Source organism: Pocillopora verrucosa, chromosome 11 (assembly GCF_036669915.1).
Source record: "Pocillopora verrucosa isolate sample1 chromosome 11, ASM3666991v2, whole genome shotgun sequence".
NCBI classification, from domain to species: domain Eukaryota; kingdom Metazoa; phylum Cnidaria; class Anthozoa; order Scleractinia; family Pocilloporidae; genus Pocillopora; species Pocillopora verrucosa.
This window is the reverse complement of record NC_089322.1, coordinates 8,039,218-8,059,370: the sequence shown is the minus strand read 5'-3', so window position 1 is coordinate 8,059,370 and position 20,153 is coordinate 8,039,218. Positions and strand designations below refer to the sequence as shown.

At 39.3% G+C, this 20,153-nt stretch overlaps 2 protein-coding genes across 2 annotated transcripts in view; one reads left to right on the top strand and one right to left on the bottom strand.

The window, feature by feature from the left end:
- LOC131789805 (laminin subunit beta-1) overlaps positions 1-10,288 on the top strand; it is a 24,246-nt gene extending 13,958 nt beyond the window's left edge. Inside the window, exons 16-27 of the mRNA XM_059106981.2 lie at positions 398-510; positions 971-1,208; positions 1,720-1,922; positions 2,035-2,131; positions 3,117-3,365; positions 3,646-4,353; positions 4,722-4,870; positions 5,223-5,452; positions 6,896-7,037; positions 7,394-7,570; positions 8,295-8,451; positions 9,031-10,288. Of these exons, the coding sequence (XP_058962964.2) occupies positions 398-510; positions 971-1,208; positions 1,720-1,922; positions 2,035-2,131; positions 3,117-3,365; positions 3,646-4,353; positions 4,722-4,870; positions 5,223-5,452; positions 6,896-7,037; positions 7,394-7,570; positions 8,295-8,451; positions 9,031-9,188 (2,621 nt within the window). The 3' untranslated portion in view covers positions 9,189-10,288. The remainder of the gene's footprint in view (positions 1-397; positions 511-970; positions 1,209-1,719; positions 1,923-2,034; positions 2,132-3,116; positions 3,366-3,645; positions 4,354-4,721; positions 4,871-5,222; positions 5,453-6,895; positions 7,038-7,393; positions 7,571-8,294; positions 8,452-9,030) is intronic.
- A 7,904-nt stretch (positions 10,289-18,192) lies between these two features.
- Positions 18,193-19,933, bottom strand: LOC131789855 (uncharacterized). Its single transcript, XM_059107030.2, has 3 exons — positions 19,868-19,933; positions 19,237-19,327; positions 18,193-18,742 (listed from the first exon to the last, which is right to left on the bottom strand). Exons 2-3 carry the CDS (start codon positions 19,307-19,309, stop codon positions 18,282-18,284), a joined length of 534 nt encoding a protein of 177 aa, XP_058963013.2. The 5' UTR covers positions 19,310-19,327; positions 19,868-19,933; the 3' UTR covers positions 18,193-18,281.
- Between the last annotated feature and the right edge of the window lie 220 nt (positions 19,934-20,153).

Here is a 20,153-nt window from a genome sequence, read left to right as displayed (position 1 = left end):
TAAGTACCCCTCTCTTTGAATCGTTCCGAGTATAACAACCGATGCAGTTTTCCAAATATTAGTCGAACTAGTTACACGCGGGACAGATTTTTCTTGCTTCGTTTACCTTTTAACTCTCAAATCGTTTTCGCAACTGTTTAAGTCACCTTCCTTTGCCAATTTGTTTAGTTTTATCAGTCAAAGTAGGGAGAATTCTGTTGAAAATTGCAGTCATCCGGTACGAGAAAGTTTCATGAAAATCTTTTTAAGGTAGAAAAGGTTCATTTTAGGGCGATCCGATGTGCAAGCGGATGGGTGGAAATTCGTTTAATTTTTTATGTCGTGGACTCATGTTGAACCGCAAGTGATAAACACAAGCCACATTTCTCATTCATTATTCTGCGTTGTCTTCCTACAGGGACACCAAAAGATTGCCGTCGCTGCCAGTGCCCTGGCGGTGGCACTGGAAACCAGTTTAGTGCCACTTGTCGCTCAACTGGACCAGACTCTTTTGCTTGTGACGCTTGTGAAGTAAGTGCCATCCTTAACATATGGTTTGGACACGCGTGGGTCACACGCGTGTCTCTCGTAGTTTGGAAGAGCCTCAGTCATCAATAATGAAGTGAACGCGTGAGCCGCCATTTTCATCGGTATCATCCTTCCTTGTGTGCAGGTCTTGACTCTTTACACCCTAACATCAGTATCAATATTCTCCATACTGTTCTCTATACATTTCTTTCGGTACTGACAAAGAGAATTGGTTTGACAATCAAGAGCTTCGTAAGGGCTTAAGTGAGTTCGATGACTCTGTATTTATGCTGACGCTTAAAACATCAGCTTTGGAAACTCTTTACAGTGGCCAATTTACAGTTTCAACTCAGTAGATAATACCAAAATTTCTGGTAATATCCCCGCTGATGCAGGACCACAGTTCCTCTAGAAAGTTACCCCTGTTGTTACCCTTTTTGGATCGATTGCATTTGTTCTCCAGGTTGGTTACAGGGGAACAAGGTGTGAAGAATGTGCTGACGGTTACTATGGTAACCCACTCGTTCCAGGCGGTCGCTGTAAGCCATGTTCTTGTAACAACAACATTGATCCGTCGAACGGGGGCACCTGTGACAGAACAACTGGCAGATGTTCAGCCTGCCTCTACAATACCGCAGGCTTCAGTTGTGAGCGCTGTAAATCGGGTTTCTATGGTGACGCTATTGCCAGGAATTGTACCAGTAAGAACTGTTTATTATGATGTATAGGGTGACTATAACCGTTTAAGTCTGTGGATGAACCCCTTGTGTGAAACTGTTCAAAGAAAAGCTATTGAGCGGTACTTTCCCGAGTATTTATGCTCTGAGATGTGGCTCTATTTTTAATTGCGTTTCTCTGAGGAGACACACTATTCCTGTCTTTTTTCAGTCCCGCGGATTTTATTGTATCCTGCGGGTATAATCCGACCGTTTCAACTTTTTAACGACAACTTGGATTGACTGACACACGTGGCCTTGATCTCATGCGGTTATCTATGCGCTTCAGTTTCATGCAAGAGCTTTGTATCACGCTGGCCAAGTGAAGTTGTGCAGGTTGAGTCACTTCGGTCCTGATGCCTTGCGGAAAATGTATGCATGTAGATAAATTGCACCCATTTGAGCAATCGACATGAGAACTGTGAGCTGCTACACCATTTCGTGTTCGTAAGTTTAATTTTGCCTCAGATTTAATTACGTCATTCTTTTGTTTCAGAATGTGTATGTAATATTAATGGCACGGCCCCTGGTTTTGTTGACACATGCAATTATGAGACCGGCCAGTGCAAGTGTTTATCAAACGTCATTGGTATTCAGTGTGACAAGTGCGCCGATGGATTCTGGAACCTGGGCAGCGGTAAGGGTTGTCAGAAGTGCGATTGTTGTGGAGAGGGCTCGACTCAGGCCACTTGCAATCAGGTGAGTAAACCAGCAAGTAACACTCAAGAGGGTGCATTTTCAGTGTAGTTTACTAGCCTTTTTTTCCTGTATGCTTTTCTACGTCATAACTTAGACTTATTTTTTTGCACAGGATGACGGCCAGTGTAATTGTAAGCCTGGATATGGAGGACCCCGCTGTTGCGCATGTGAAAATGGTTACTGGGGAACACCGCTGAACGACTGCAAACGTAAGTCATGTGGAGTGGTAGAGCCGTCAACTGAGGGGAAGTAAGACATGGTACATGGCCAGGTTACCAACGATGCTCTATCACACGCAAGACCAGGGCGTGAAATTAACTTTTTTTTTCTGATAGCCACTTGGCTCCTAAATTCTTCAAAGTGGTAGCCAATTCAAAAAAAGTTGGTCGCCATTTTCAAAGACAAACAAAATCTTTCTTTACGCTGTCAGCGTTCTAGATAGACCCTCGAAAATTAAGTTAGGGAAACGATCTTTAACGTGCTACAAAGTGGACACTAGGATGGATGATATACAACGTTCAGGCTCATCTAAATCCAAGATGGCGTCTACTTATCAATCGAGAAGCACGTGCTACGTTTTAGAAACAAACTTAATGAGGAAGTTTGCCGCCGATTTATCTTTGCAAATCTTTTTAATTCACCATATCTCTTGGTAAGGTTATGGTGAAACGTTGTAGTCGCCAATTTGGCGACTAACTTTCAGGATTTGGTCGCCAAAGTGAAAAATTTAGTCGCATTGGCGCCTGTATTAGGCGCAATTTCACGCCCTGAAGACTGGGGTCTATTTTATTTAAATGTCCCTTTTGGTCAGTCCTGTTAATAAAAGTCGAAATTCCCATTCATTGTAACGGACATTTCATTATATTTTCGCCGGGGGGGGGGGGGAGTAAACCTGATCCTCAAAAGGAGGATTCCAGTAAAATGGTAGTAAGTCTCCTATAATCCCCCTTTTATACTATGCTGGCGACGACTAATCCTCTTGCGTTCCACGTGAAAACGCTATGACCCCTCCCCCCCTCCCAAAAAAATCCTTCACCCCCACTCCCCCAGGTTATAAATAATAACTGGTATCGAAAAACCATTTCTTCTGAATTACGTTTTTCACTCGTTGGCTTTTAACTCACTATGCTGTGCTCTTTGTTCAAAGTGTTCTTTATTTCGAACTGTCTTTCTCAATTTTCCCTTTTCTCGCAGCTTGTGACTGTAATCTCGCGGGATCCGTGTCCCTTCAGTGTGACCGCGACACTGGGAAATGTCAGTGTAAACAAGGTATGATTGGCGACAAGTGTGATCAGTGTGCCCAGGACACCAGCGGTAAAATGCCTCAGTGTGAAGTCTGCGGGGAATGTTATTACCAGTGGAAGGTCACGCTAGAGTCTCTGTCACGCAACATCAGCCTTGAAGTACCAAGAGCGTATAACGTCTCTCTCACTCCTCAGCCAGGTACGTTTTAAACGTGGTCGCGCAGCGTCAATCTCAAAGGAGATTTTGACTCACATGTAGGTACTATGAGATGAAAAAAAGTGTTTCGTTTATTCAAAATTCAAAAGTTCTGGTAGTATTTCATATGCGTGGCATTTTTGGCGCATCCCTTCATAAGCTAGTCTCCATTGCAGCCGTTTGGTCTTGTCACGCAATGCGCTCTCTTTTCCTTACCACAATGAGCAATTATAGTGAAGGAAGTATATGTGACCCATCTACACCTGAACGACTTTTTTCTTAGGAAGTGGAAGTATTAACGCCTATGACAAGGATCTTAAGGAACTGGAAGACAAACTAGAAAGAGTAGAGATGATACTTAAAAACCAAGTTACTACTGAAAATGATACGATGGCACTCGAAAAAGAATTAGACTCCATTGACATGCAACTGCAAGAGGTGCAAGACAAGGTAGACATGATGAAAAAGGACGTGAGATCATCTGAAATGCGAACAGAGGACGCCAAAACCGAGATTCAAATTCTACGCGAAAGGCTGGCTAATCTTACCCAAGGTGGAACGCAGCTGAAATCCAATGTTGAGAAGATTTTGCGCTCGGACATAAGAGGTGCTTTTGAGGAAATTTTGAAAAATCAAATGCGGTCGCGCCAGGCCGAGGCAAGAGTGAACGAGTCGCAGAAGATTCTTGATATGTCTAAAGAACAAAGAAATTTAACAGAGCAGCTTTTAGAAGGTCCACCTTCTTTTCTCGATCGATACGATGAAAATTCAGGCGTTCTGTTCGACATCCTTGACAAGATAAGAGAACTGCAAAAACAAGTAGGGATCCTAAATGGGGTTGTCTGCGGGTCCCCCGCCAGTAAGTGCGGTGGATGTGGGGTGGGTAACTGTTCGTTTTGCGGTGGCCCCGGCTGTAATGGATCCTTAGATCTAGCTATGAAAGCAGTAGAAAGAGCCAGAGAGGCGGAGGCGGCTCAAAGAATGAGAGAAGGTCAGTGAAAAAGTCTTCAGTTTCCTTTGTTCATTCGTCGTTTATGTGTGTACTTTGATTAACAAAAGAACCCTCGTTTTTGTAAGTTGACGATCGGTTTGGCATTTTCAATACGTAAATTGCCCTCGCAAAAAAGGAACTTTTATTGAAACAGGCAGCCTCTTCCATACATCTTTTAATGTTAGTTTTGTAAATTTAGCGTTCAGTCATAAAACATCCCCAAGGGGATACTTCCTTTATCCTTATCACCCGTCTGCTTGATGGCGCATCTGTACTGTCAGGAGAAATTACACTTCGGTCGCTGTTGGGCGTGAAAGCGTTTCAATCTAAGCGTAACAACATCCTTTCGTATATTTTTTTATTCTTAGCCAAAGCGAACGAAGCATTAGAAGAAGTACGAAACGCGGAAGTAATGGTAAACATGACAAAAGAAGCCGCTGACAAAGCAGTAATGCGGGCCATGGATGCTCTCGCGCAGGCTCGAAATGCAAGTGACCGCATGGATAAACTTATTCAGGTACTGCTTTTATAGGTACATCAAAGCTTTCGTTATTTTAGGACTGTTTCAGATTGTTTCTTCGAACCAAAACAGAGGAGTCATTAAGGCTCGCTAGAATATAGGAAAAAATGTAAGGAACTACAGTAATGCGAACTTTTAGTAAACATACGCAAACAGCCTGGAGAGCGGGAAAAACTTAAGTAACAAATCGTGATTGGTTTGTTTCCGTCGCACCTGATTGGTTGAGAGGGTGGTGCGAATTCTCTTGACCAATCACAGAAGGTTGAAAAGTAAACCAAGGAAATCCCGGATTATGTTCGACACACTCACTGAAAGTTGTTCAAGGCTGAAACTCTGTTTGATGTTCCAGGACATTTTAGATTTCCTCGACATGGAGTTTGGAGACACAGACATCATACGCAAAATAGCTGACGGTGTGAAACAAATGAAATTGTCAGTAACTCCCGAGGAAATTGAAAAACTCGCAGAGGACATAAAGTTGGCTTTGAGCTCATTAACTGGTATTGATGAAATCTTAGAGGAAACCACAGAAAGATTAGACAAAGCTAACGACCTGAAAGAGAGAGCGGAGAAAGCCAGGTAAGTGACTTTGAAAAACTAAGGTGGAAAATTTGTCAAAGTTCGGTGACGAATCAAGGAAGACGTTATTTGTTACGTGAGTGCGATGAAGAAGGAGTCTGTCTCATTCAACGCAGTGGTCAAACGTCTGCGCAAGTTTTATTGAATAGGTAGCGTGTTTTTTTAAGCTGTCAGAAACAGGTTTTATCAAATAAACTGCGGTGTTATAGAAGGATTTCCGGCCTTGAGAAAAGCCGTAACAACACACGTGAAAAAATATCGTATTTTTTCACGTGTGTTGATATAGCCAATCAGCTGCTGACACGTCACTCGCCTTTGGCGCCACTCGGTCAAGTTGATGAATTAACGGCAAAGCTTTTACGATTCTCAATACAAGTTGTTTGTCGGAGTTTTCTCAAATCATGGCGGCTAAAACACTAAAAAAATCCGTATCGCTGATAGACAATGAGGTTCAAACTTTCTTAGAAGGGGAAGAAAATCAACATACTAAAAAAATAAACCAAAAGTTGCGCATTCAGTGACTTTGGTGTTAGCATTTCTTTTGGCTGACAATGAAAACTGATCGACAACTGGAATATTTGCCACTAGCCGATTTTAGTTGGGTACCTGAAAGGTTTCTTCTGTTGGTAAGGACAAAGTCAATAAATGAGAATTTTGTAAATTGAAAATTACGACCATTGTTGCTTTTGCAATCATGATTTAACGCATTTTCCATCTTAAGAGTCAGCGCCAACACACTTTACGATTGTTATTTGAGGATTGTCGATTCATTTATTTTCATTCATCAATGAAGTCAGCTTTTCTTCCCAGTAAAGGGCTATTGTGTTTATATGATAAACAAAATAATACATGGTTGCTTGTAGATATGGAATTTCTCTTCTCGTGTTCAACTCGACATCTCACTCCTTCGCTGCACTCGCTCGTGAGCTATCGAGTTTAAACACTCAAAGGGAAATTCCATATCTACGCGCGCCCATGTATTCTCTATTTCTCACATGAGTTGCAAACAACCACACAGCCAGTAACTTTTACCAGCGCATAATTTTTCTGGTAGAGCTCAAAAGAGAGCGGTAAATGAACAGAATAACGGTACTTGAATTAGCTTTGTGTTCGAAAAGTCTTGAGTTTTCCCTTATTTAGCAAGACGGAAGTTGCATCTTTAGGTATACATTGAAATTTTGCGCGGGAAGTTTGCGCAGGGGCGGCCGAAATTGATCCCCCGCGCATGCCCGAGGCTTGACTGTTACTTTTTCTCTGATGAGACTTTTCATTGTCCTGTTCAAGAAAATCGTTTAATTGGGAAAATCCAGGCAATATATCCCGAGGAAAAATGGAAAATTTTACCGATTTGTTGATCAACTAAATAAGGGAGATGAAAAAAAGATGGAAAAGATTTACGTTGATTACAAACGATAATCCGTGATGTGTTGTCTTTTGTTTCAGAATGAAGGCAAAGTCTGTATCTGCAGTGATTGGTAATATTACGAACATCCTCTCGATGGCTGGGGAGAGTCAGGCGACGGCAGAGGGCGTCAATGATGCAGCTCAAAAAGACATTGAAAGGGCTGAAACTATCCTAAAAGACGTACGATGAACGTTTATAGTGTTCATTTATTTACTGAAAGAAGACTTCCAGTGGCGGAAATTGTGAATGTTTATTCTGGGCATATGGTTACCGGGTTTGACTCCGGATCAAGACCGGAGTCAAACCCGGTCTTGATCCGGAGAAAAAAAACGTCTAGAACCAACGAAGAGCTTTCCTGAACCCTTAAACTCCCAAGATCTGATTGTTAATTCTCCCCTCTAGCTGCTACACATTTCCTTGTTAATTGGTTACGAGAATTTGATGTTAGATCAAGATAGCAACTTTTTAAGTTTGATTAATCTCTTTACCTGTTTTTATTAATGTATAAATGTTTTTGTTCTCTTGCTTTTTTCCAGCTTCAAGCGGCGTTGGACAAATTAGAGAAAGACGTGGATACAGCTCGCGCTAACGTGACCAACATGGCCGCCATGATACCTATGGTGACAGAACAATTCGACAAGAATCAACAACAGCTTGCTATCACGGAGCAGAAGGCCAATGACGCACATGGGGAATCAGTGACAGCTGAAAAGGTTTGTGGCAGGGATATAGGCATGCATTTTTTAATAGAAGAGGGGGCGAGTCCACTTTTTCAAACCCGAAGGTGGGTTAAAAATGCGAATCCTTCCCCCCTCCCCACGTACCAGGCATTGCGACTTTCTCCGCGTTTGGAAGTATTCATTGTAAATGGAAACGTTTCTTTTAACTCTTTACACCCCAACATCAGTATGCATATTCTCTAAACTGTTCTCCGTACATTTCTTAAAATGCTAACAAAAAGAATTTGTTTAACGATCAAAAGATTCTTTTTTGATGATCATGTCCTTTATTCTCTTGATCGCACCGTGTTACTGACGGATGACACTGTGAGGAGAAATTAGAAGCCACTCCCTCGGAGGGGCTTTATTGTTAATGGTTTGGGCCCGCTTCTCTAAGGTTCCAATAACTTAACGGGCCTATGAAGCTCCTCGGTTTTCCTTCAAGATGGAAGTTTAAAAAGTTTGAAAACGATACAAATGAATTATCAGCTAAAGAAACAAGAGACTGGTTAGGGTGCCAGAAACTACTCCTCTATTGTTTAAATTTTAAAATATGGTTTCGGCCGTCAAGTTATCGGGACTTTCGAGAAAGAGGCCGCTGTAATGTAATAGTGAGGAGAGATGTATCAAAGCCCTTCCAATTTCAGTGATCTAGGGATGATTCTCGGTCCTGGTGGTGAAGCTGTGCGATGAAAAAACAAGCATTTTTTTTCTTCAGGAAGCAGATGAACTGATGGACTCGTTTAACCAAGCGAAGGAAAGCATTGAAGATAAGGATGAAGCAGTGAAGAGTGCCTCCAAAAAAGTTGTCGACATGAAGGAACAGGCAATTAAATTAATAAAAAGTCTGCAGAAAAAAATGACGAGGATTATAAGTAAGTTTGGGCCCTTCAGATGCGTCTATTTGAGTTTTTCTTCAGACACTTTCCAGTGTAAATAACTTAACAAGAACACCCCAGGCACTGCAACGACAGTCTCATTTCCACCCATTAAGGTGTTAAAAAAAAGTGCATCATATTGTATGAAAGGCAAACTAAGTGGCCCAATGATCAGTGCGCTGGGCCTGGCTGGGTCAATGTGTTCTGTTCTTGGGCAAAAACGTTACCCTCACAGGTCCTCTCCACCGAGGAGTATAACTGGTACCGGCAAATTGTCGAATTGGAAGGCCTGGTGAAATGCTGGGGGGGGGGGAGGGGGTAGTCAGATAAGCGCCGGCTTGGTGGATCACTTGGCTTGAGTGCCGACCCCACCCTCTAACGTTATATGATATGACACAAACTACGGATTCCAATTACTATGTGCTTTCAATTAATTCTATCAGCTCTTAGGACACATCGAGCTAAGGTGACAAAGAATTTGGAATTCACAGCTCGGTTTTTTTTAGTACCACGGTAGAACTGATCCCCTTGTAAGAAAATTTCCTCGTAACACACGTGTTCCTTTCGCTTTTGCAGAGGTTGAGAATACGACTATTAGCTATGAAGACCTTATCCAAAAAGTAACAAAGTTGCAAGGGGAAACGAAAGTACTTCTGGCCAAGTTAGACAGGAGATTTGCATGTTACTTCCAGTGCAGTCCGGACAATCCAAACAACCCATGCTTTGAAGATTAATGCCAATTTTGTGAAGTAATGTAAATGTTGTGGTATCCATAGGCCACTAAATTCTCCCACCAACCGCTGCCAATCGCATTGAGAATTTACCTTTAACCAGTTTTGTATTTAAAGACTTATGTAGCATGTGTTCAGTGATCCTTTTATTTCCTGGTTCTCTGCGTGTTTTGCGTCAAGTCACGGTGCCCTCTGTATTTTTTAAATTTATTTTAATTTTTGTTTTTATTAGTGGCTGTGTCTTTTGTTCTCGGTAATCATCATCTTCTTTATCGGCAACTATCTTTTTTTCTTTCCCCTCTTTCGTTCATTTATTCTTTCCTTTTTTCTGTATTTATGTAAACTTAAGCGGTAGATGGTTTTGCTTTAAAAAGCTCTTCTGGTTTTTCGTTGTCAGGTGTAAAGAAAGCATTTTGTAACTCTTAGAAAGTGAATCAAAATTTGATGATAACCTCGTTGATTTGATCATTGTTGAAAAATTCCCCTAGCTGACATTAAACCTTGGTGCTTTGAAAGGTTTCACTTTGTTTTTAAGGTGTCATTTGGGTTAGTCCTTCTTTCCTTTTGCTTTACGTTGTTTCTTTGTTTGTTTTTTATAAAGTCTCAGTTGTTTTGTTCACTTGTTTCTTAACTGTTTTTTTAAGTGTTGAATCTAGCGGTGAACAGACACGTTACATGTATGTTCGTCACAAGGTTTGAATAAAAAGGCGAACAAAATTCCTTCATGTTCGTCAAAACATGGTAATCTAAACACGAAAGAGAGCGAGTGAAGATTGGCAGCATTAAAAGTTCATCCAAAACCTGACTTGCGTCAAGGAACAAGTGCATACTCAAAGACTAGTTTCCTGTTTCATTTAATTACTGACCGCCTTGACTTTGTAGGTAGTAATCTTGGCATGGATTGGAGTATTTCTTAAAACAACAGTAATCCGAAGATTTGCTTGAAACTGCGCTTTTTACAAGTACACTCAACAACTTACGAAATTCTGTATTGCTATAACAATTAAAACTACTTTAAAATTGGGAATTATTATATAACTACGACGCTTTGCTCAGAATGTGAAAGTTTCCAAAAAAAATAAATATGCAGATTTTACAGCTTGTTTTTTCTATGCCCTCTTTTCTTTTCCATTTTCTCTTTTCCATTTTTTCTTTTCCATTTTTTCTTGTCCATTTTTCTTTCCCATTTTTTCTTTTCCATTTGTTTTGGTAGTTCTCTTAGTTTATTTTGTCATTTCTTTGAGGCGTTCGTAGGCCTTTATGGAGTTTGTGTGTTTCATTTGACCGTTTAAGGTTTACAGTAAGTGTACGCTGTTCTGCTTAGTGATGTTATCACGACACTTCGAGGCGTTGAGGAAAACAAGCGGCAAGGGACTTCAAATCTGTCGAGATATGTTTTTAGAGAGGAGGAAGAGTGTAACAAAGCTGTGCATGTGTTATAAACTTCAAAGAAACAGAACAGCTTTCCCTTTAAAACTCTCAGTTTATTTTTTTGTAACCTTATTACAGGTTCTTCTTCTAAGCAAATCTTCTAAAACTGGAATACTACATCTCAAACGTACAGGATAAAAACGTCAGCGCAGGTTCTTCCCCAGTTGTCACGTACCACAGTCGTAGCTCTTGGCCAGCACTCACATCAATGGGATCTTTAAACACTTAGCTCAAGGATAGGGCTCATGGAGTTGTAAGCTGGAATTTTGTGCCATTTTCCTGCTGCGTGGTAAGAGCTCAGGAACTCCTTAGGGAGCAAAAGATTTCGATTTTTGTCATCGGTTATGACTACTCTTAAGGGAAGGAGGCCTTTACTTTATAAGCCCCACGTTTTTTTGTGTCCACTTTTTTTTATGGTGGCATAATAAAAAGAAACAAAAAAGTGTTGGATCATTCCAAGTAACACACGTCGCCTAAAGTGCTATTCCTTGTGGAATAGCAATTATCGCTCAGCAATAAATTACGAAGCGATGTTCGTTTCATTCGTGTCGGATTTTTGGGGTTTTTTTCCGCTTGGACGTTAAAACATGGATCCTCCTTCGCTCTTAGCTTCACGAGGATTTGAATTTGGAAAACAAGTTTTCTAAAGCTCCTCAATTGACGAATGCGTTGAAAAAACGAAGGACTTATTCTGAAGACAAAAAGGACGTGACTGTTCTGGTAAAAAAAATCACCATCTTTGGATTTTAATTATCAGAGCTTTCATAGCATTCGCCCATCAGGTATAAAATGCCCTTCATTGAGATTTTATCGGCCATTTGAACTACTCAGACTTGGAGAAATAGCTTAAAAAAAGAAGTTCGAAGAGCTTTTTGTTTCGGAAAACTCTCAAATGTACAGCAGAGTTCGGTAAATGAATCTCTTAGTCATTACAGCCGGTGAAACGCTGTCGTATCGGTTGAATGCGCGCCGTTCAGAGAAGCAATTTTGCTGTTTAATCGATAAATCTTTTAAAACATTTAACCTACAATCTCTTTTCCGTCAAGACGGCAGGTGAAAGAAATGTTTCGGTGTCTTACTCCTTGTTTCAATGCAAAGCATTAGTGATAGAAAATACAATCTAATGGCGCTGTACAATTGTTTTGTGAGAGCCTCAAACACGCAGAGCTGAAACGACTCGACTTGACTTTTCTCATATATTGTCCACTTTGCAATCGTATCGCTAAATTGAACTGACTTTTTTCATTTCCAACGAATTGCAAGCGAGGAAAAAAAAGTTCTTTGCTACTCTAAATTGCTGAAAACCTGTAAACAAACGTACCTTTAAGCTCTTTTGCTTGAAGAAGCTTCGAATCTCCGTCTAGGATATCAGTTTCAGGATCCGTTCAAGTTCTTAGAAAAATGTTTCCCTCTATATCGTCAGCGTTATTTATAAATACTTCTTTGAACTAGTTCCGCCCTGTCGCCTGTGTAGTGTATTTACCCAACAAAAGGTTTCTAACGTGTCACTTGAAAATATGTACATCGCGTGAAAACTTGACTTTAAGTATATCTGGCAGCTACCACGCTAGGCTGAGAAGTCTTAATGGATAATTTATAAACAAAACAAAGACAGTAAAAGAAACTTTGGCTCGAACAATACTCAATATTAAATTAATTAAAAATCAACCACATTTCGTAGACGACTTTTCTCGAACTGAAATTTAAAAAATAAATATTTTAAAATCAATTTAAAAAATTGAGTCAGTTTGGTGCTAGTGGCACAAAAATGGAAGGATGAAAAAAGGATGAAAAAATCGCATGTAGTGACTGTTTCTAAGTTTTAGGACTCCTGGAAAAATTCACATCGAGTTAACAAGAACACAGGATTTTCTCACTTTGACAAAGTACCGAAATTTCGGTACTGTTACGTAACCAGAAAGTTACAGAGCAACATGAGTACTACAAAGGCATAATGAACGGGGTAGTTGAAAACCGGGATTTTTAGTGGTAATAGGTGGGCCCTATGTTTTTGAGTATTTTTTAGTGGATGGTGGCCATTCTATTTATAGAGTTTATTCACATCGAAGTAAAAAAACGCAATTATTGGTTTGGCCGTGTTAAAATTGAGCAATTTTAAATTTGATCTGGTTAGCTATTAAGTTTGACGTGCGTCATGTTATACACAGATATTGGACCTGGTTGGCTTTTGAAGCTAGAGTGTGCGACAAAATCTCAAGAATATATATTTGAGGTTTTATTTGCCGAGTAGCACGCGAAAGAATAGTGATACAGTACACAGCCGAGTTCGGCGTTTAAATTTTACCTACGATAAGTTTGAAAAAATATTGATCAGAAACAAATCAATGATTCGTACAGACTTCTTAAAACTAAGGTTGCAGTGAAAAGGATTCTCGCAGCTTATTAAATCAAATGAAGAGACTTAAGCCTTTAGGACATAATCTTGCCACTTCAATAATTCATCTGGTTTTATCCTTAATGCAAATCGACATCACAATTAATCCAAGCCGTTACTAGTATCAGTTCATTCAGCCAAAAACAAAAATATAAAATTAAAGCAGATGTATCAGAGGCTTTGAGGTTTGATTCTATCCGCAGTTTTAACTGAATAACTGTTTCCTAGATTGGTCAAGTACGCAGTTATACTTTGGTAGTTATATATTTACAAGATAATTTCCTTGTGACTGCCATTGTGCAGAGACCTTTCAATTTTTAGACACAAGGTTTCGATAGGTAATCAATCTTTCCTTCAAAGTAAAATTAACTACCCTTACAAACTACTCATTCCCTAAACAGGCGCTCGGTTAAGCACGTAGACGACTTTCCGATATACAATTCATATTTTCGCAGACTTTGTGTAGAGGAAAAAACCGAACAGATCAGTTTTCACTCGGAAACTGAGAGCTGCTAATTAAAATAGATAAATGAGTGTCGGGCATCTGTGTGAGTTACAATTAATCAACTGGTGTTTTCTTAAAATAGTCCCTTTGAACGAGAATAAAAGTAATAAAAGAAGGATTTCCATAATAACGCATTAAAAACTAATCTGATGGAGAATAAATCCTTTCATTCTAGAACTTGTGATTATTTACGCAGCACAAACAATATTTTGATTGTCAAAACAAGAAAATATTTTCATAACCGTTTTTTCCCTCCAAGGAGACAGCAAAGTTAATGCCCTTCCGTGTGCCACCAAAGCGAACGATTCTGAACATCTCTACTTCTGTAGGAAACTTTCATGAAATTTCCGAGCCAGACTGGGCCATATCTTTTCAATGGATCGTGTGAAGAGCTGCAAAGAGGAATAACTGAATTCAGACCATGTGCGTCTCATGTTTTGACTCGCCTTTAAAAACATTCTTCAGTGATCACATTTGCATCTATGATACCACACGGTGCTATAAACGAGCACGCATCCTAAGCTAAATCGAGTTTTGCCATCTTTTTATTTCATTGATTTTATTTTTTTTTTTTAAGGAGCCAAACTATTTTTTACAAATACTTCCGACTTTATGGCTCAGTTTGTCTTAAATTCATTGGAAAATGATCCAAACATACATAGGAATTTCAAGCTAACCGTTATTTTCAACAAAATCACAGCTAAATGAGTTTACGCTGGCGTTGTTCACCGACTGCTTTCTAAGTGTATAATGAGGCCAAACACAAAAACAATGGCTGTGTGTAAAATATGGCAGTGAAAATAGTAAAATAATGACAAGGGTCCGAAGGCATGACGGAGTCTACTTGCGCATGAAACACCCCGACCACATAAAATTTAGGTCCAAAGACACTTGGTAAGAGAAGAGAAAGAAATTAACTGCAGCCTCAGGCTTTTTGAAAAATATAACAAAGGGTTACAGTCAATGTCACATGCAAATTCTTGTTTCATAACCAACTATTGCCTCCGATGTTTCTCAGTTTGATTCCTTCAAGTATAGTCAATTCACACGAATAGCCAATTATTATCGACCACACTGTCACTGTTGCACTAATCACCAAGGTCCTAAAATTCGGAACTATTTGCCAATACCTATCACTGGTTCGACTAGCTTATCTTCATTAAAAGGAAAAGATGACTGAATTGTTTTCAAATGAAATTAGTTTGAATTGGCAAAGCCACACTTCTGTAACTTAATTTACCAACATATTGAAAACCAAGGTGGCCTTCCCCCTATAAGTTTTTTGGAGGTCCCCTCGCCACACCATACTATCGAATTTTTATGAATATTACCTCTGAAGCGAATGAAATATCATAATGATTATGAACCATGTCAATAACGTAGCGCTCAATAGTAGACCTTAGGCAGCTATGAAAGCAACGCCGAGGAAGATGGCGATTAAAAAATATATTTATATTTTTATTTCGAAGTTCGCGAATAGCTAGATGTGTTTCTCATCTCTCACGGCACCACAAGTCATGAGTCTATGGGTGCAATGTTCTAAGTTGTTTTGCAAAGGACGGAATGAACAGAGTTTCAGAATGCACGTGTTTCGCTACTTTTCTGCCCATTAGTTCTTGTTTGTTTGTTTGTTTTTTTTGGCCACGTTCTCGCTCGTTCTCGCCTCAATGTGGCAAAAACTGAGTTTATGGTCATTAGCTCGCGTCAAAAAATGCAGTCTTTAAATGACAAGACAATAGATGTTAATGTAGAGGGCGTCAAAATAAACCAAACAGATCATAGCAAAGCTCTCGGACTGAACATAGATGAAAACCTATCCTGGAGGAACACATACACTCAACTTCAAAAAAGGTCGCTTCCAGTATCATCATCATCGCTACCGTCGCCGTCGTGGTTTGTTTAAGGCCCCTAAAAGTATTAAGTCACCAGCTTTGTTAACATTTCACCGATAAAACTTGATTGTATAATTATGTTGTCTCGTGCACAGGGCTGATCATGCTTCAACTCAGATACAAGGCTCAGTTATTCGTCTCAGAAGAAAGGCTGTGTGAAGTCATTTATGTTGTTAAACAAACAGATGACACCAAACACATATTCAAACATGTTGAAAGTGATAACAACAGCGATAAACACCAAATCGAAAGAAAATAGTTGCAAGAAAATTTTCTGTGTGTTTACTGATAAACAAAGAAGTGATTCCGCTTCAAGTTTTTCGAGAGCGATTAGAAACTGGTTTGTAATGCCAATCTAAAAACCAAGCACAACCAAGATAAAAAACGATTTTACAAAAATTTGCTGGGCAAAGCAATCGTAAAATTCACTACTATGGTACCATAACAGCCAATAATTATTGAACGCATTTTGTCGAACAAATCTCAAGCAATTTACAATTTTCTGCCGGCATCCTAATATTTGAAACTAAAATTTAAAAACTTTAAAACCTCTTTAATATATGAGTAACCCTTTACATCCAAACATCGATACGCATGTTCTTCAAATTGTTCCCTATACATTTTCTGAGGTGCTTACCAGGAGACTGAAAACTAAGAGCTTCTTTTAGTTGGTGTTCATTTCTTTTATTTTTATGACCTTCGTGTTTCTTTCAGGAGTGATCATGATAATGTAGAGACAAATTGGATGCTTGTCACGATCTGTCACTCGTAAGTGGTTGAAGGGCTAACACACACGTGGTGTATCATGGGGCTACGATTTTGTCAAAGTTCACCAGTTCATCGGTTTCGTAGTCTCGATATATTGTTGTTGAATTTTTTATGAAGGATGACAGTGATTCCTGATTGAAATTACGGAACCTAAGCTGCTTCGTTATTAGGCTTTACAGGTAATTGTCATAGGAAAATGATTGCAAGCTTTGCCGGGGATCGGGTCCTTCAATTTATAACAACGAATTCGTTACTGAACTCATTTAATTCATTATCATTGATGTCCAAGCGTATTTTAGGGCTTATTGTCTTTAAGAGATGAAAATCCATTAAACGAACTTACGTACAGCTTTTCCTTGTCAGTAAAACACGTTTGGTTTCAGAGAGTGATGAAGAAGTAACAGGCAAAAAAAAGGAAATTAATTTTTCTCTTTCAAAAATCGCATTGAATCGCACGAACCTGCAGGGAAATAGCTTCCAAAAACCGGATAATACCGCCCTGAATCAGAAAATACTGTCCGAAACTGGATAATAGAGTCCAAAATTTGGACAATAGTGTCCAAAAGCAAGTAAGGCCTAGTTCAAACGTCGATCTTTACATGTACCGAACCTAACGTTTCTATTAAGTACATGTAAAGATCGACGTTTGAATCAATTAGGATCGGCAGATTTGTATTCGGATCGACAGTGCCGTTCTATCCGACTCGGCTAGTCGGATAGAACGGTAAAAGATCGACATTGATTCATACGTCGTACTTTACATGTACCGAACTTAATGCATACATTATACATACGTTAAAATAATTATGTTTTACCCACAATTCAAGAAAGTTCGCTTACGTGCCATGCGCGAAAGCCTTCGAACCATTCAAACAATATGGCGGCAAAGGAGGAAGGCTCGTGCTCCTCTTGTTTTAAATCCACAAAATATACCTGTATACCCATTGGTAGGCATTAACCGCTGACTACAATGGAGTTATGTTCAGTTTTGCAATTAGGATCGACTAAATTCGGATCGACGTTTAAATCAACTGCCGCTCTTAATTATTCGAGTCGACCCAAATTGCAATTAGGTTCGGTACATGTAAAGATCGACGTTTGAACTAGGCCTAATACTGTCAACTATTGGACAACAGTGTCCAAAATAGGAAAAAAGTGTCCAAAATTAGACATTGGTGTCTGAAATCAGATTAGTGTCCAAAATAGGACGCTTCTGTTTAAAACTGGACGCAAGTGTCTAAACTCGGACGCTTGTGTTTAAAATCGCACGATATTGTCCGTCACAATGCAAGGTTCGAATGAAAAGGCGATCAAAATTCCTTCATGTTCGTCAAAACGTGATAATCTAAACACGAAAGAGAACGAGTGAAGATTGGCAGCATTCAAAATCCACCCAAGACCTGACTTGCGTCAAGGAACAAGTGCATGTCTTAAGACTAGTTTCCTGTTTCATTTAATTACTGACTGCCTTGACTTTGTAGGGAGTAATCTTGGCATGGATTAGAGTATTTTTTAAAACAGAAGTAATCCGAAGATTTGCTTGAAACTGCGCTTTTTATAAGTACACTCAACAACTTACGAAATTCTGTATTGCTATAACAATTACAACTACTTTAAAATTGAGAATTATTATATAACTGCGACGCTTTGCTCAAAGTGTGAAAGTTTTAAAAAAAATAAATAGGCAGATTTTACAGCTTGTTTTTCTTTTGCCCTTTTTTCTTTTCCATTTTTCTTTCCCATTGTTTCTTCTCCATTTTTTTTATCGTTCCCTTAGTTTGTGTCATTTATTTGAAGTGTTCGTAGGCCTTTATGGAGTTTGTGTGTTTCATTTGCCCGTTAAAAGTTCACAGTAAAGTGTACGCTGTTCTGCTAAGTGAGATTATCACGATACTTCGAGGCGTTGAGGAAAACATGCGGCGAGGGACTTCAAATGTGTCGAGATATGTTTTTAGAGAGGAGGAAGAGTGTAACAAAGCTGTGCATGTGTTATAAACTTCAAAGAAACAGAGCAGCTTTCCCTTTAAAACCCTCGGTTTATTTCTTCTTAACCTTATTACAGGTTCTTCTTCTAAGCAAATCTTCTAAAACTGGAATATTCCATCTCAGACGTACAGGATGAAAACATCAGCACAGGTTCTTCCCCCGTTGTCACCCTCGGTCCAGTTGGTCAAATCTTCAGCGTACCACAGTCGTAGCTCCTGGCCAGCACTCACATTAAGGGGATCCTTAAACACTTTTAGCTCAATGACAGGGCTCATGGAGTTGTAACCTGGAATTTTGTGCCATTTTCCTTTTGGGTAGACGGCGCTCAGGAACTGCGAAGGGGGCAAAAGTTGTTGATTTTTGGCATTGGTTATGACAGCGTTGATCTCCTGTTGCGCTCCATAACCACAGCCCCAAGGTGACCAATTTTTGGGGTCTACCGTGCGACAAGACACGTAGCCGTACAGGTGGACCAGCCTCACGCCTCCCATTTTGCCATCCAAGGGAACTTTAAACTTTCCCGGTTGTGTATCTCTCGCACCAAAACACACGGGAGATCCATTTGCTTTTATAGAATTATCTGAGGAGGAACAATCAAAGCTAGAGAGTACTAAATAATAAATAAGTATTAAGGATTAATAGATAAATCTTTTGTCTTGGTCATCTACATGAGTGAAATCTTAAGTATCTGCCATTGTTAATATATTTTTTCAGTTTTTTCTATTTAAAGAAAGCAGTGATTCTACTATTTTGGCCTTTTTAAAAAATCGAATAGCAGACAATTTCGTTTATTTTTTCTTCGACTAGTTGGTTGGCAAAAAAGACTTCACCAAAGACCAAATGGAATCTCTAAGGATAGTTCTCTTTCAAAGCAGTTCATGACTTAAATTCATTTCACGCTTTTACTAAATTTACATTTGATTCAAAAGTACAAGTGATCTGAATAAATTTGATTTCAAGGATACAGTGGAACGAATCGTTGGAAATTTGCGTCTGGGAAATAAAAGTTCTGAATGAGAAGAGATTGTTAGTTTTCAAAAAAGGAAATGTAATTTAAACTGCATTGATAAATACCTCCAGTGATCTCATCCGGACATGTCAAGGCAAGCACAACCAAGATGAAGCACAATATCTTCTTAATTGCCATTTTGCTGTCTTAGGTCTCCTGAAATTAATTGAAACATATGTTAGCGGCCTGCAGAGTACAAATGATGTATAAATTCAACTTCCTTACATACAACAGCTCGATATTTCCGACGTAAAGCGAAGGTGTTTCGCAAGCAATTGTAAAATTCATTACTATGGTATCGAAGACATTTACGTCGAATAGTCTCAAGCAATTTTCTATTCTCAAAGTCCTAAAAGTTGGAACTCAGTCAGTCACTTGTTCGTCAATTCTTCTTACCTTGGAATTGGCCAATTCGCGCATTCTGTGCACTTATTCTTTTTTCAATATATTGTTTTAAGTGAGGTGACGTCTCCCATAAGCCCGATGGCTTCTTGGGTCTCCTCGCCTCTTATAATATGTAATGCCATACAATTTTTTTTTTTAAATATCGTTAAGAAGCAAATAAATGATGTGGGTAATGAAATCGACCTCAAGGGTTTTAAGGTTCAATGCAAGCCATTTTACTTGAATAAGAAAGGTCCATCTAAGACACTCACTTTGGCAATTCAAAATCGTATAAAGCCATTCAAAACTTACCTCTGCACTCTTCGTCGTAAAATCCTCTTCTTTAGCAGATTTCTGCTGTGTGGCTGAATCTCCTTGGGCCTCTTTTATACTTTGCAAAGCCACTTAGCTTTTAATTGAAGATCGTCCATAAGCTGTTAACAGTTCATTAAGTGAGTAGGACAAGTCAAATACAGCTGGAGCACTTTAATCGAGCTCAAACGGATTGAATTTATTTGTTTGCTTTTCTGAGTGTCTTTTTATCTGTAAATGCAGTTTAAGGCAATCAGCTGTCTCTATCTAAAAAGTCGCTTGATGA